Source organism: Myxocyprinus asiaticus, chromosome 37, assembly GCF_019703515.2.
Source record: "Myxocyprinus asiaticus isolate MX2 ecotype Aquarium Trade chromosome 37, UBuf_Myxa_2, whole genome shotgun sequence".
Classification (NCBI taxonomy): domain Eukaryota; kingdom Metazoa; phylum Chordata; class Actinopteri; order Cypriniformes; family Catostomidae; genus Myxocyprinus; species Myxocyprinus asiaticus.
This window is the reverse complement of record NC_059380.1, coordinates 18688683-18705783: the sequence shown is the minus strand read 5'-3', so window position 1 is coordinate 18705783 and position 17101 is coordinate 18688683. Positions and strand designations below refer to the sequence as shown.

Sequence of the window (17101 nt, the reverse complement as noted above, 5' to 3'; positions counted from 1 at the left end):
TTTGGCCTTAGGAAAGACTGGGTAAGATAAATACCGCTTCCTTATTTATTTATTTTTTTTGCCTCTTCATCACTAAAATCTTGAAGAACATATTTTCTTTTCAGTTGAGTAGGGTAATACTGTTTAGATAACACATTTCTAATAAACTTCTTTTTAAACTGTTTGCTATTTAAATTAATACCTTCAATACAGAGTGGTCTCATTTCTGATAGAGTGTTAGAGTACATTACAAACTGTTGAATCATTGCTTTCAGGGGTGCTGGGATGGTCTTTATCACTCTGTTGTATTCTCTAACTGGGCACTGGAAATTAAATTTATCACAAAAATCTCCGTAGTACAACACATTACCAAAATTATCCATCAAATGTGTTACTGCCCATATTCCTTTTTCCATCCAAGTCCCTAAAAACAAAGATTTTCTATTACTCAGAATATACCTGTTGTTCCACAGGGGTGTATTATGTGGTGTAAAATTATGTTTAAACATTAGGTTCCAGTACAGAAGAACCTGCTGATGGAAATCAGATAATTTTACAGGTAGTTTGTATAACTCATAGTCACAACGCAATACAAAATCAATTCCACCCATCTTTTGAAAAATTGCATTCGGAATGGTAAACCAAAACTTCCCATGACTTGTGTGTCTCGTTTGGAAGGCTACATGCTAGGTAGGACGCGTCCTTTGAAGGCTGCAGTATACCGAGTGTCCTGCTTTAAACAAGCTTCGTTTAAACGAGACGGCATTCGTAGGACAAATGGAAACTGAACGTAACATGGTTGCTATGACAGCACGCCACTCTTTAACAAGTGTGAGCGCTTTGAGTGAGACGGTAACAAAGTCCCTTTAGAAGGGAATGTATGAGGTAAATTTTAGGAGAGTTATAAAGATATAAAGAGAAAAGAAAATAGATTTTTACAGGTGTACATTTTGTCTAATACTTTATTTTAATTATATATTAATATAATTATACATATTATATACTCTGCACCCATCTACTGAGGTACTTCAACTTGGGAATTAACATTACTTGCGTTTGAACATCATATTTACGGGCAAATTGGCGTTAATGTTTTTTTTAGACATTTCCGTTGAAGCAAAGAATTGTGGGTTGTGTGAGTGCCCACGAAGGATACACCTCATGTATCCTCCGAATTCCCGTGAAAGAAGGTCTCATTTGAAGTGTTCTACTCGCTTTTATGAAACGAGACAGCCTCGATGACGTATGCGGCCGAGAACTGCGACCTCCGGAGGACGCATCCTTCGAAATGAGACACAGCTGGCAACACTGGGTGCTTCAGCCTTTATCTGCAGGAAGTCTCGACACAAATTCGGGTAAAACGCGTCTTTTCATGCAAACCTGTCCGAATTACTATATGCTTACATTTTAGTCTGTGTTAAAGCTTCGAAAACGCGTTTTTAAACTGAGTCAGTTGTGAACGCGTGCATAATGCGAGTGAACTGTTGGATAGCTTAGCATTTGAGCCTAGAAATATATTTTTAGCAAACGACGCCAGTCGTCATATTTCAGTCTTAACGTATTTTTGTTAAATTTGACGTTTTGTGGTTGACAAATGTGTTGTTGTTTTTTTATCTATGCACCATACAAGGGGTTTTATCTACTGCTTATTAGAGTTAGCATGCTAATGTGAACGCTGACCACTCCAGTGACACCTATTGTTTATATAACCAAAATATGAGCAATATAACGTCACGGAAATTAAATAGTTATCAGGGTGCAATTTAATGTACTGTACATGCATGACAACAGATGTCATGTTAGTGTTTGTTTGTTTCCTTGCTCTTTGGATGTTTTGGTGTATTTCATAATGTTTGATGCCCTTTTTGCTTACTTAGCATAAACATATAACTTCCTAGATATAAATGATTGCACTTTTTAGCCACTTATATGTGTGGTACTGTAGGTTTAAACCATGAATGTACTTACATTTATACAATTCTTACAGGCTCTGCTAGGGATGCTGTCCATAACGTTATCTCAGACTGCCTGTGCTTCAGTAAAAAGGAAGGAGGTCTGGATTCAAGCCATGCTTCACTGATTATTTCAGATATACATGGTGTGCTGAACTGACCTGGGATCACAGCCCGTTTCCTCAGCATGGGGATAGCTGTAGCCAAAATCTTCTGCCTGCTGGGGGTCTTCGCCCTCATGTTGGGGGGGATCCTTATCCCTGTACGGATGATGCAGACACCGTTTGATAAAGTCACAAGGTACAGAAAAGTGGTTGCATTCAGCAATTCTTTTGGAGGAGGTGTATTCCTGGCTACCTGCTTCAATGCCCTTCTACCAACGGTTAGAGATAAGGTACGTTATGAAACTCGAATTTGGTTCTTACAAACAGTAAGTATTCTGTTTATATATACTTAATCCTGTATATTGCATATTTAGTTTACCACTGTGCAGGAAAGGTATTTTTTTAATACAACTGAGATTAGTTATATGACAAGAATTACTTAAGGAGTCAAATTACTTCCTATGCATGTGACCTTCTCTGACTCAAGTTTTATTCTTTGTTTGCTTTCAGGTTGAGGAAGTCCTGAAAATGGTAAACGTCTCCACGGACTACCCATTGGCAGAGACGATGATGATGCTTGGGTTTTTCCTCACAGTATTCGTCGAACAGGCCGTACTGACTTTCCGCAAAGAGAAGCCCTCATTTATTGACTTGGAGACATTTAACGCCGGTGGCTCGGAGGCAGGGAGCGACTCTGAATACGATACTCCTTTCATTGCCACCCCTCGTGGTACAGCTGGAGCCCACCAGCACCATTCTCATAACCATGGGCACTTTAGCCCTACAGAACTGACTCGTGCTGGGCCGTTGAGGTTGGCTAGCCTGGTGCTGGCGCTTTCCGCTCATTCTGTTTTTGAGGGTCTCGCTCTGGGCCTTCAGGAAGATGGAGCTAAGCTTGGAAGCCTCTTCATTGGAGTGGCCATCCATGAGACGCTGGCAGCCGTGGCACTAGGGGTTAATGTAGCAAAGGCAGGAGTGCCCCTACGGGATGCCAGTAAGCTGGGCATAACAGTAAGCCTAATGATCCCTCTGGGCATCGGTATTGGCATGGGTATTGAGACAGCCCAGAACTTGGCAGGAAGTATTATCTCTGTTGTGCTCCAGGGTCTGGCAGCCGGCACATTCCTCTTCATAACGTTCTTTGAGATCCTTTCACAAGAGCTAGAAGATAAACATGATAGGCTACTGAAGGTGCTATTTCTTATTGTGGGCTACGGTATACTAGCAGGTCTTATCTTTATCAAATGGTGAAGGGGTTCAGAATTTCAGAGTTAAACATGCCAACCATTATAAACAACAGGTTCAGTAAGTTTACTGTAAAATTACTAATATTCTCTATTGCAAAACTCTATGTTTTACATTGGATAAAACTGCTGTATTATTTTAACAGATTGAAAATGCCTTTTTGATAAACATTAACTTATTTATTACGTTTAACAAAATGCCGCTCATTGTTTATGAATAACCACTGTATAAACATCATCTGTGTGTCTTATGAATTTAATGGTATGAGACCCAGATGTACCCAGAACTTGTTGCCACTCCGGTAATTTTTTTTACCCATCTTTTATGTAAATGTTTTATTTTTAATTATTTGCTTTTAGATACCGTTAACTGAATGTAAATGTATTATGAGAGTAAGCAAGAATCTAAAAAAAATCATGCAGCCAGATTGGGTAAATGTTGTTGAGAACTTTGTGTTGAAGTTGGCCAGTTTTTTTTACATTGAGTTCAGTTTGGATAAGTCCTCAGAATTCAGTCCAACTGCCAGAGATAGGAGTTACTTGACACAGAATAGTGTACTGTGGGGGAAAAAAAAGAAATGAAATTAGACATAGCTAACTTTTTAAAGGAATATTCCGGGTTCAAAACAAATTAAGCTCAAGCGACAGTATTTGTGGCATAGTATTGATTACCAAAAGAATATATTTTGACTCATTCCTCCTTTTCTTTATAAAAAGCAAAAATTGAGGTGACAGTGAGGCACTTATTGTACTATGGAAGTGAGTGTGGCCAATTTTTGATCATTAAATACTCACCATTTCAAAAGTATAGACACAAGACATAAAGAATGTGTGTTGATAATCACAAACCTTTTCTGTGTAAAGTTATAGCTAATTTGATAACTTTGTTACCATGACAATGTAATGTCAACAAACCCTAAAACGACTGTAAACATAATAATTTAAACAACTTAACAACTCAAATAATACATTTGAACAGAAGAATTAATGTAAGTGCTTTTATAAAATTATAAGCTTCAAATTTTTGTTTAAACCCTCCAAAAATTGGCCCCATTCACTTTCATTTTCCCCATTCACTTCCATTGTAAGTGCCTCACTGTAAAAGCGATTTTTGCTTTATTTAAAGAAAAGGAGGAACGATTGTGTGTATTGTTGATTGTGGTAATCAACATTATGCCACAAATGGTGTCGAATGAGCTGAACTTGTAGTGAACCCGAACATTCCTTTAAGCCAGGGGTTCTCAATGGGGGTTGCCAGGGGGCACTGAGAGCAAATTAGCGGGGGGGGGGGGGGGTTGTGCAAATGGATGGTGTTTATCAATCATGTTGATCAAATCTATCGTCAAGTTCCTGTTGGCATTAAAATGTTAATCTAGACCATTATACGGGTTGGTATGCATTTGTACTGTGGAAAAAACAATACTGTAAAATGCTACTAACCATGTGATTGTAGGACTTCGACAGGCTTATCAACTTTTACAAGGGAGAAGAAAAAGCTTCCCATATAGTTGTCATCATATGCTGTGCTTCCAATTAAACAATTCTGTATTTTGGCTCAAGTTCATCTGTCACTTGGTAATATGGCTAAGGCCCAGACAGAATCTGCACGCCCAGAACTGCAGAATTGCATCATCTGATCCCACACCACTTGAATGTTAGTTTATTCAATATTTTGGCTTATTTGGGTATGCTTTCAGCTACCAATGAGAGTGTAGTACTCCTAGCTCCATTAAACACATTTTACAATGTTTAAATCCTTTTGGCAGATTTTCCTTAAAATGAATGGGAAAAATATGTAAAAGTCAACTGGTTTAATTTGGGCCTGCTAATGGGCCAAATAATACAATATTGTTTTATATAATAATACAGTGTTTGTTCCATATATTAGGCTGGTAAATCACACTTCTGCTGTTTATGCATTTACAAAATAATACATTTTCCTATTTAGCCTGATTAATTTGAATATAGACCTTTTTCACTCTCTGGGTTTTGGAACGCTGAAGTAAATGTTTGCAGGGTAAACTTCGACTGCAGTGAATGGAAGATCACAGCAAATATAATTTTCACTTACTCATTTGCTCCAAGACCAAAAGAAAAAATCCACTATTATGTTTGAATGGCTTTCCAGAAGAGGAAAAGAATAGAGAGCAGTGGATTAAGACAGTAAAATGGGGTAAGATGCCAAATTTACTGTCACCCTCTCAGCAACTGTAATAGAAACCCCCTCACAGCTGTGATAATTTGTTTTTTAAAACTAATACCAAGGTAAAATAACACAAAGCATAATGTTATAAACTTACACTCAATATTTTAAAAATGTATAATATAAAATTTTTTTTTACAAGATTTACGCTGATATATAAGGCGGAAACGCTTCATAACAGTCTGTGAAAAGGTCTATTGGTGGGCTTTCATGGTAATATTAATACATTTCAATTTCTTATTTTAAGGACATTTTTGTTAAACAGTTTTGTTACTGTGTTGAGTCGCCACTTGCTGTCCATTGTAAAAATCTGGGTCCTGAAGTAAAACTATTTTATAAGCGTTGATCTAGATTATCACCTGGACCAGATGTCACCAGTTGTAAACTTTACCCCACATTGTGCCACAAAGCCCAAATCTGACGCACCGAGTTCCTGACCAATCAGACTCAACACAGACCGATTACACACGATTCTCAAATCAAACTGCCATTAGTCATGATAAGATTAAGGTTTGACTGGATTACAGTGATATCCATGGTTTCTTTAACTAGCTCACAACATAAAAAAAACACATGCAAAAAAACATTACAAGATACTCAAAATAAAAATAATGAGATTGCTCATGGTAGGGACAGCTGCCCTCCTTGTTGATGTACAGTGGCCCCATAAAAATATTTGCACAATTAAGCCACACTTAAAATGTAGGCTATGTCATTGCATTGGATAGCAAAATATGTGACTAAAATAAAGTGGCTTTAAAAAAAATAATATTGATGCTTTACCTTTTCTCAGAACTGACTTCACATTTCTCTTAACTTTAGACATGGTCCGCTCACATTTGACAATCAGAAAGTGTGCCAAAACTTTTTGTCTTAATTTGAACAGTACGCCTATGTCTACTGTTCTATCTTTTAAAACTTAAAAGTGTGCTTATGCTATCTTTAAAATAAATGCTATTTGGGGGCTATGACATTTACACATGTTGAAGTGAGGCTTATACTCCAAATATCTTTTGGGGTCACTGTAAAAAAATGTACGTATTTTTAATGGAAAAAGAATGTGAAAATGTTTCAGTAAAAAAAATAATAATTTACAAGTAACGTGATATCTCTTAACATAATATATACAGTAAACGTGACAATATATTGAACAAGACCATACTTTTTTGTATTATGAAAAAAAAAAACAATTTCGATGTAAAAAGTATGATTTTACCATATAATTAACAGTAAAAATGTAGATTGTTTAACAAGAGGAATTATGTACTTTATTGGTAATTTATATGGTAAATTATTGTTAAATTTAAGGTGAAAACAATTAATCTGCCATTCCCAGAAGTCTCTGTGTGACCAAACATATTTCATTATAATTGATGAAAATAGTTATTTCTTATAAATATAAATATTTCTTATTTTTTTATATCAGCAATATCCATTAGGGTGTTCTATGTAATATTTTATGTAGTTTAGTAAATGTCTATTGCATTATTTTGGTGTTATTTTGGTGTTACATGTGTTACCCTGCTAGTGTGGGTAACACTGTGCACTGTAAAATAGGTCATCCAGTAATGCCTGAAACATGGTATTTTTTATGGTGAACTTCTGGCAGCCACAGCTGCCCATACTTTTCCATACATTTTACAGAACTTTTTTAACATCACAAAGGTGATCATGGCAAATGTTAGTCACGCTGGAGATACTGTGCACTGTACAAAATATCCGTAATTTTAACAGTAAAAGACTGTAAAAATGCTACAGTAAATTGGTTACTGGGTAGTTAAATTGTTTAGCTGTAAAAAGTATGATTTTCCCATATAATTAACAGTAAAAATGTATATGTTTAATAAGATTGTACATGTACTTTTTACGGTAATTTATAGTTAGTATGGTAAAAAAAAAACAATAATCGGGCATTCACAGAATTCCCTGCATGTCCCATTTACATTTCATTATATTTTATGGGAATAGTTATGTTTCTTATTTTTAATATCAGTTATGTACTTTAGGGTGTTCTGTGTTATATTTGATGTAGTTTAGTTTGTTTATTGCATTATTTTAATTTCACATGTGTTACCCTGATGGTGTATAGTGCTTGTGTGAGTGACACTGTGCACTGTCTCTACATGTTTATTGGTTATTGCTCTTAGAATGGCCACTATTGATGAACTTCATGCCATCATGTGCCCTTCTGTAATTTCTACGGTGATTAACAATACATTATAAAGTGAAAAGCAGATTTTTACAGTTTCAGAAGGTTAATATATCAAGTTTATCATTTAATAATATAAACGGTAATGCACCGTAAAATATACAGGCATCAAAATTACATCTCGTAAAGCCTGAAACGTGGTTACCGTATTTTTCACTGTAAATCTCTGGCAATCACAGCTGCCGGTAATTTACCATAAATGTTACGGAATTTTTTTTTACAGTGTTGAAATCTCTTTAAACCATGACAGGACAGGAGCTATATCAAGAGCAAAGTTTAACTTCATGTTGAATTTCAGTGACTGAAGCAAATTTATTTAACTGAGATTTGAGCATTATGGGCACCAGTCGTAACGAGATCATGTTGAGGCACGTGCTGACTTTCCCTGCGGCTTTAGAGACACACAGGTCATATACCTTTCCTCACTATGGATTAGGTTCATATACAACACAATGTCTGTCCCTTCCATTTGAGCCTCTGCCAACGATAGTAAATACGCAGAAACTGGGGTTATTTGACATCAGTTCACTTCGTGCCAGAAATCCAACAGTATGGCACCGGGTCACTGTCAACAGAGAAGTGTTAGATTTTATTACTGTGTCGTAATCCTCTTAGCCTCCTAATTCCTCCATGGTCTTGAGTTGCTTGATGGATGCATGATGGCTTAATCCCTCGTTAGAAAAGGTTACCACCACTTTGGCTCCCTGCGTTACTCACAACGTCTTGCCATGGAGGAGCTACTGATACCCACAGATGCCGAGGAGGCGCCCCCTGAGCCTGCCAGCTTCTCTCCAGCTGGACCTGCTAAAACCCCGCTGGAGAGAATGAAGGACTGCATGAAAAGCACCTTCTCAGTCAATGTCAGGGAGTATGTGAAGGAGTACATCAGACGAAACGGGCTGCTGACACTCTCAGTGCTGGCTGTGATCACAGGATGCATCCTGGGCTTCATGCTGAGGAGTCTGGCCCTCTCCACACAGGTATTTCACTCAGATTTGAATGGAGCAAATTTATAATGATGTAGTTAGGGGAATACTTGAAATAAGTTTAATAAGCATTGCATGTTCTCACAGACACATTTGTTGCAGCTTACCTCTCCAGCCTTTAACTGTTATCATGCTTCAAACCAATTTCATAGTGGGAATTTTTAGTGGAAGGGTTTGCTCTAACAGTCTACATGTGTCTTTAACAAGGGGATATTTAGTTTCTATATCCTACTCAATCTTTTAGATCTTTAAAAACTATAGTAAGGTCTATTATAGTGATTTTAGACCAGCAAGCATTCACTTAATCAGATTTTAATGTATCAGTTTTGTTTGTCATTCTTCACTATATATGACATAACTTCAAACATGAAATGATAACAGTATTGTTGATCTTTGTTGTTTTGGGTGAAGGCATGTGGGGGTGAATGTTAGGAAGTACTTAAGGCCATTCTATGCTCAATTAACTTAATCCCAGACAGAGAACAGTCTGCCAAGTGCCGAGACAAATGGAGGTTGTCGTGTGAGAGACAGTCACACCGAGCATGACGCATGAGCCTGTTAATGTCAACAGTCAGGAGAAACATGAAGGGGGATTAGCACAGAGGGGCTGTGAGTGTTGTCCCAGTTCAAATCAGTGAACTGGGACAACAGTCAAATATGGTTTAGGTTTATTATACAAAAACATTTGACAACTCATTTAACCAATTAGAATCAAGCATTCCAGAGAGCCATTTAATATGAAAAATTAATCATTAACTGTACATATTGTAGTTACAATAACACAGGTAGACATATTTTATCAAAAAGAAATGACAATATAACACCTCTGGCAGTGAGCGTAAAATATTGTACCTCTTCAACCTGTTACATCCTTAACCTTCATTCCTTTTAATCTATAAACTGATAAAGCAGTTTTAATCAAGTATTTGAAACCTCTAAAATAAAGATTTTTGTTTTTCTAACCAGGCAAAAATCTATTTTTCCTTCCCTGGAGAGTTGCTCATGCGAATACTTAAAATGCTGATTCTCCCTCTAATCACCTCCAGGTGACACTTTTACTCACTCTGCATATTTTATAAATTCAATATCATATAAAAAGCTTTTTTCCCCCTCTAAATAAATACTCTGAAGAAATTTCCTCATATCAGCTCTTACTGTCTACCTGTAGTTTGATGTCTGGACTATCATCTATGGAGTCAAAGGCCTGCTGCAGGATGGGGGTACTGACTGTCACCTATTACCTTTGGACCACATTCATCGCTGTAGTGGTCGGCATTATACTTGTTCTGATCATCAAGCCTGGCTGTGGAACAGACATGGAGAGCCATAGGCTAGGGGGTGGACAGGTCATCACATCTGCAGATGCACTGCTGGATCTGGTCAGGTGTGACTGTCGAGAATGAACTCTATGAAACTCATAGGACATGTTCCTGGATCAACATCCTTGTTGGTCCTGTAGCAATATTCCCATAAACTAAATCAGATTTAAGGGTATGGTTTAGGATTTGGCTTAGGGCTGAAAGTAGGAGTTTGAACAACATCATATATTCACACCAATAATTTCCCTGTGATTTTAGTGGTAGTTAATGGTAAGTGTTTGGATAGGTTTAGGGTTAGGGCTATGTTTGTTTCAGTAATGTTGTTTCAGGACCAACAAAAGATGTCGGTCTGGGAATGTGTCCTACTCTGCAAACTCTATATATCTATAAATATCTGCTTCTCCTGCTACAGAAAAGATGGAAGGCTTTTGGGATACATTTCACCTCATTCTTTTAATCTGGGGAAGCCAGATTAATCCATCCTCTCCATCTTTCCAAACTTTCCAAAAAAAGGAGTGAAAATACATCTCAGAGACACCCTGTCACCGCCATTCATGGGAAAGAGTTGCCCATGTCTGGGGAGTTTAGGCTGTTACATTGCAATCCTATTAAAGCAAAGGGGTGATTAGGATATTTTTAGTAATCCATACAAAGGGCCATGTAAGAAGTGGAGGACTCTCCCAACCCCCTTTGCTCGTGCAGGTCACAGCAAGCTGCTGTCAGTCTCGTGCCACTACGCTTAATATTCCAGGTGTCACTGCTCGGGTCCACAGCGTGGATGACGGGATAGATGGATTGTGCTTTACAGTATATTTATAAAGATACAATTGTGCTTCAAATGCTAAAGACACATGGCCATTTATTCTCTACTATTTCCATTCACAGAAATATGATCCCTTCCAATCTCATTGAAGCCACATTTCAGCAGGTGAGTAAATGGACATTTTAACATATCAATTAAAATGTAAAATGCAGAAAAAACGATCCTCTTCTCTCATCACCTTCAGTGATATTTTTGTATTTTTATCTCTTTTCAGTATAAGACAGACCTTATTCCTATTGTAAAACCTCCAGTGAACACGGGACGCCCAAATTTTGTGTACCTGATGCCTGATGACGACAATCCAAAGGGTCGAAATGTGCTGTTGGAGCTCACGCCACCTCCAGACATTGAGTATAAGACTCGTCCAGGCAGCAGCCAGCAGATGAACGTACTCGGCATCGTCATTTTCTCAGCCACAATGGGTAAAGCATCTGCTCACTTCAAACTCCATTAGGTGCAGCCTCCACCTAATGAAAGATTTTCATTTTCATTCGTGTGTGTAATAAAGGATTTTTTCTTTAGGTCTCCTGCTAGGTAAAATGGGCGAACGGGGAGCTCCCCTGGTGAACGTTTGCCAGTGCATCAATGAGTGTGTGATGAAGATCATTAATGCAGCTGTATGGTAAGAGAAAGACGCTGGTGTAAACTCATTCAAAAATATGCTAAGTCATCTGTGATGTTTCATTATGTTTTTGGGAAATTACATCAGAGCTATAATCTTTTAACAATTCATTTGGATTTTTAAAAGGGTCACAGAACAAATTCCATTGAAATTGAGGTCAAAAAGTTGTATTTACTAAATACTTGGCCAGGACTGGCCATTGAGAAGTTCTCAGATACCATTAGCTTGAGGATCTGAGAGGAAGTTTTAAGCATGCAGATGGCACGTGAGACACGGCTGACAGCATGGAGGTGTGTTAAAGCCACGCAGTCATGCGACACATGCAGGGATTATGGATCATCTGTACTTAAGAGCTCTCACACACTTCTCCACGCTGCTGGGTAGAGTAGGGCTAACAATTTTGTCAATAAATTTATCAGGGTATTACTGGGAATTTCTCTATTTGGCTTCACACAATCTTTGATTGAATTCAACATGAAATCAGATTTGACTGTTTACTTTCTTAGTACACATTCCTTGCCTTATTGTGAATGATTCATCAGTGCACACTATTCCAAAGAAAAAAAATTTGTCTTCACAATCTACTATTAAACTGTAATAACTTGCTCCACCTCTGAATTTGTGGTTAGACCCCCCCCCCCCCCATCATAGAGAGACCACTTTCACAATCCAATAAATTCCAGCTGTATTTTACTCAGAAATACATTACATTACTGAAGTAAAATGGGTTGCGAACACTGTTTCATGTTGACTCTAAAGCTTATATATGTACTGTATATATAATTATTAATAAAGTGACAACAATAGAGCACAGCAGTGGCCACTGTTTCAGCTATCTTAGTTCCAGAAGTATTTTTCCCAATAATATTTTTCCATATGGATTTTGTAAAATCCTTCATAAAAGAGTTCTAAGCCAAGAACCTAACCAGCCAGCTCCAGGGTGAATCACAACATTACAAACTTTGATTTGAAGCAAGTACTTAAAGTCTTTCATCAGGGCATGAACTACAGTCCCACAAAGCATTGCGAATGATGTAATCGAATAAAAAACAATGTAAAATGAAGAAAAATTGTTGTTTATTAAAAGTATGTAAACAATATGTTATATTCAAATATATACAGTGCCTTGCAAAAATATTCAGACCCCTGACCAATTCTCTCATATTACCGAATTACAAATGGTACACTGAAATTTCATTCTGATTGATATTTTATTTTAAAACATTGAATCTCAAAATAAATTATTGTAAGGTGACATTGTTTTTTTTGTTGGGAAATATTTTTATGAAAAATAAAAAAACTGAAATACCTTGCTTGCATAAGTATTCAACCCCCACTCATTAATATTTGGTCGAGCCACCTTTTGCTGCAATAACTGCTTTAAGTCTTTTGGGGTACATATGTACCAGCTTTGCACACAGTGATGAAGTAATTTTGGCCCATTCTTCTCAGCAGATTTACTCCAGGTTGTTCAGGTTGGTTGGGTGATTCTTGTGGACTGCAATTTTCAAATATTGCCACAGATTCTCAATAGGACTGAGATCAGGGCTTTGACTGGGCCACTGTAGGACATTTATCTTTTTGTTCTTGAACCACTCCAGTGTTGCTTTGGCCTTGTGCTTGGATCATTGTCCTGCTGAAAGGTGAATTTCCTCCTAAGCTTCAGTTTCTTTAGCAGGCTGAAGCAGGTTCTCTTGCAGTATTTCCCTATATTTTGCTCCATCCATTCTTCCTTCAATTCTAACAAGATGCCCAGTCCCTGCTGATGAGAAGCATCCCCATGATGCTGCCACCACCATACTTCACTGTAGGGATGGTGTTTCTTGAGGCATAGGAAGTGTTAGGTTTGCGCCTCACATAGTGCTTTGAGTTTTGGCCAAAATGCTCTGTCTTGGTATCATCTGACCACAAAACCTTCTCCCACATCGCAGCTGGGTCACTCACATGCTTTCTGACAAACTCCAGACGTGCTTTCAGATGGTACTTTTTGAGTAACGGCTTCTTTCTTGCCACCCTCCCATACAGGCCAGCGTTATGCTGTGCTCTTGATATGGTTGACTGATGCACCATTACTCCACTCCCGGCCACTGAACTCTGTAGCTCATTCAAAGTGATTGTTGGCCTCTCTGTGGCTTCTCTCACAAGTCTCCTTTTTGTTAGAGCGCTGAGTTTTGAGGGACGGCCTTTTCTTGGCAGTGCCTGGGTGGTGTGGTGCAGCTTCCACTTCCTGATTATTGATCCAACTGTGCTCACTGGGATATCCAGATATTTGGATATTATTTTGTACCCTTTCCCTAATCTATGCATTTTATTACATTATCTCTAACTTCTGTGGAATGCTCTTTGGCCTTCATTTTCCTTCAGATTCACAGCCTGACCAATGATCCTTCAACAATGGGTTTTTTATCCAGAAAATGTGATTGCAACTTTAATGATTCACAGGTGGATGTCAATGGTAAAGTAACTGTGTCCTTGTTAGGGCAATTTTTCATCAGTGTAACCTGGCAGCTTCCACAGCACAGGGGTTTAATACTTATGCAAGCAAGATATTTCATTTTTTTTTTTTTTTTTTTCAACATGAAACCAATGTCACCTAATAATAATTGATCTTGAGTTCCAGTGTTTTAAAATAAAATATCAAACAGCATGACATTTCAATGCACCATTTGTAATTCAGTAATATGAGATAATTGGTCAGGGGTCTTTTGCAAGGCACTGTATATAAGTAGTTTGAGAGTCTAGGGATACCGACTTGATTGAGTCATTCATAGTGCATCATGGGTGTGGGCTGTCGCTGCATAGCTCTTTTGCTGCGGTTTGTTTGCCAATTCACTGATTTTGGTGGATATTTTCTCTTCAGGATCATGGGTAGTGCAGTTTTTAGCCAGAAAATTCTCTATTAAACACAATAAAAAATAAATAATAAAAAGAGCTGATTTAGGCCTAATGCAGACTGATGGCTTTAGCAGAAGCATACACCAGCAATTAACAACCTTAAAAGCTCACGGTAGGTCTATATTTAAAGGTTCATATTTAACGTTAAAAATCAATGAAAAAAATGAATGAGATTTTTACTTCTGGAACCAGACGCTCTATTCCTCATAACCACGTACAGCAAAGCAGGCCAAAAAATGTAAACAAGTCTTTGCTCAGTTAAGAATTCAGAAAAAATAATTCTACTAATATCTTCACCTTCCAGAAAGACACTATAAATTATTAATCTCTTCCTTTCCTACAGGTATTTTCCTTTTGGGATAATTTTTCTTGTGGCCGGGAAAATCCTGGACATGAGTGATCCATCCACACTTGGGAAGAAGCTGGGCTGGTACGGGATAACAGTTCTGGCAGGCTTGTTTGTGCATGGCCTCATTTTGCTTCCCTTCTTTTATTACATTCTGACATGGAAGAATCCTTTCACATACATCAGAGGGCTTCTGCAAGCCATGGTCATCGCCCTGGCCACATCGTCTAGGTATGAGCAGCTTCTCATCAAACTCAAAACATTTGCAAATGCCTTTTCCAAACATAGTTAAATTAAAACATGCATTGACCCCATGACCTCATTGTCACAGTTCAGCAACGCTGCCCATTACAATGAAATGTTTGCTGGAGAACTGCCATGTGGACAGGCAGATTGCCCGGTTTGTACTGCCGGTGGGTGCCACCATTAATATGGATGGAACTGCCCTTTATGAAGCAGTGGCTGCTATTTTCATCGCCCAGGTCAATGAGTACGAGCTGGATTTTGGACAGCTGGTCACCATCAGGTACTTACAGAAAAACTATTTAGGCTAAGTCTACCTGATTTAATGATTAACTGAAACAAGATTAGCAGATACTTTCCAATACAATAGATAGTGATCTAGGTGATCTAAAGCTAATCTAAATATTCAGTTGATTGCAATAGTCACAGAAATCTACATTTACAGATTTATGATCTGCAGTTATGCATTATGACATTGGCAGCTCTATCTGATCTTATCAGTTATGGGAAAGAAAGGACAATCACAGTAATGTTACCATTTTGGTTTCCTCCAGTATAACAGCCACCGCTGCCAGCATAGGTGCTGCTGGAATCCCTCAGGCAGGTCTTGTAACCATGGTGATAGTATTGACATCCGTAGGGTTGCCACCAGATGACATCACGCTGATTGTGGCCATTGATTGGATATTGTAAGTTTGAGATGACTGCCATATACTGTTTCTATATAGTTCATGATAACCTCTAATCACTGCCATCACGGAATATTGTATTAAAATAGTTAATTGAATCAAAAGAGTCTTGATAATAAAGAGTAAATACTGTAGTAAATAAATATTCTGGGCTCAAGTTACTATCAAAAAATATTTACCACAGAAAATAATTTCAACACAGTATTGTACAAAACTATTTTCTGTGGTCATTGACAGAAGGCAACAGATGCTAGTAATAGAGGTTGTAATTAGCCATCCTGTAATACACAAAGCATGAGGCAAACATAGTGCTTTGAAAGATGATAGGATAAAAAGTTAAATCTTCCAACATTTCTGTTTTAAAGAGATCGGTTTCGAACAATGATCAACGTACTAGGAGATGCTCTGGCAGCTGGAATCATTGGCCACTTGTGTCGGAAAGACTTCCCACCTGACAGAACAGTGAGTTTCGTCCATTTTTTTTTTTTTTTACAGCATTATTTACATAGCCATGCTATATGGGTAAATGACTTTTTGGAGCTCATGTTTAATTGTCTGGTCTTACGCAGATGTAGATCAACTGTGTGGTTAACCCAAAATGTTGAAATATCACAAGATTATGAATCCAACGTGACTTTTTCCTTTCTTTAGGCCAAAGCGAATGGAGCTTTCCAGGACATTCAGACTGCTCGTAACATGGAGAATGTGCCTTTGACTGAAGTACCACTGCTGGCCGGCAAAGACTGCATATTCGAGGTGGTTGGGGACACTGTTTTTGAACGACCCACAGTCTACTACAATATATGTCAAGTCTGAGTCATCAGACAGTGGCCTTACAGATATCCAAGCCCATCCTTTGCAGCTACATTTCTACTATTGTGCCATGAAGATGTACTGAATGAACACTTTGGTTAATCAATCTCTAGGTTATTGATTATATTAACTTATATTGGCTGTTTTGTACAGCTGATTACATTTGTCATTTTCCCTCTACAAGGGACATACTTCTATCTACAAGAATAGGCTCTGATTTGTGCCCACTTTTGTAGCCTCTTCTGCTGGAAGTCCATAAGTGAATGCATGCCGGCATGCATTTAGGAATTTTGTTGTTCAGTGATTGTACAGACTGGGGTTAACAGTCAGAACAGGAACCAGGTCACATCACTTGAACGATCTTAAAGAGGGAGGGAAACGTTTACTGAGAGACAGTTTAAAATGCTCATTCAAAAGCCAATTATCTACCGTCACGTGCAATGAAAACAGGGTGAATAATTTATAAAAAACTATTTATTTTTTACATCTAAATGATTGTACTTTTGTGTCATGAACTTCTAATAAATGTTTGTAATAAAACAACCATTATTGAGAAAAAAATTGATGTGTTTGCACAGCTGTGTGTGATAGTTTGTATGCACGTGAGGATAAATGGTTAGAGTGTTAGCATCGGATTTGATTTCGGGGAAAATGAGCAAACAAGCAGAGCTTAC

At 37.8% G+C, this 17101-nt stretch overlaps 2 protein-coding genes across 2 annotated transcripts; both read left to right on the top strand.

Moving 5' to 3' along the window:
- The first annotated feature begins 1131 nt into the window (after positions 1-1131).
- LOC127428253 (zinc transporter ZIP3-like) lies at positions 1132-4838 on the top strand. The gene is made up of 3 exons (XM_051676471.1): positions 1132-1334; positions 1967-2325; positions 2546-4838. Exons 2-3 carry the CDS (start codon positions 2119-2121, stop codon positions 3284-3286), a joined length of 948 nt encoding a protein of 315 aa, XP_051532431.1. The 5' UTR covers positions 1132-1334; positions 1967-2118; the 3' UTR covers positions 3287-4838.
- A 3575-nt stretch (positions 4839-8413) lies between these two features.
- slc1a8a (solute carrier family 1 member 8a) lies at positions 8414-16875 on the top strand. The gene is made up of 11 exons (XM_051676006.1): positions 8414-8671; positions 9644-9723; positions 9846-10061; positions 10882-10924; positions 11034-11241; positions 11342-11441; positions 14680-14913; positions 15014-15208; positions 15480-15614; positions 15980-16076; positions 16266-16875. Exons 1-11 carry the CDS (start codon positions 8420-8422, stop codon positions 16428-16430), a joined length of 1725 nt encoding a protein of 574 aa, XP_051531966.1. The 5' UTR covers positions 8414-8419; the 3' UTR covers positions 16431-16875.
- Positions 16876-17101: the final 226 nt, after the last annotated feature.

Coding starts and splice junctions, on each gene's coding strand:
- slc1a8a (XM_051676006.1), top strand. CDS start 8,420: ATGGAGGAGCTACTGATACCCACAGATGCCGAGGAGGCGCCCCCTGAG. Junction 9,724..9,845: donor CTCCCTCTAATCACCTCCAG/GTGACACTTTTA, acceptor GTCTACCTGTAG/TTTGATGTCTGGACTATCAT. Junction 10,925..11,033: donor TTGAAGCCACATTTCAGCAG/GTGAGTAAATGG, acceptor ATCTCTTTTCAG/TATAAGACAGACCTTATTCC.
- LOC127428253 (XM_051676471.1), top strand. CDS start 2,119: ATGGGGATAGCTGTAGCCAAAATCTTCTGCCTGCTGGGGGTCTTCGCC. Junction 2,326..2,545: donor TACCAACGGTTAGAGATAAG/GTACGTTATGAA, acceptor GTTTGCTTTCAG/GTTGAGGAAGTCCTGAAAAT.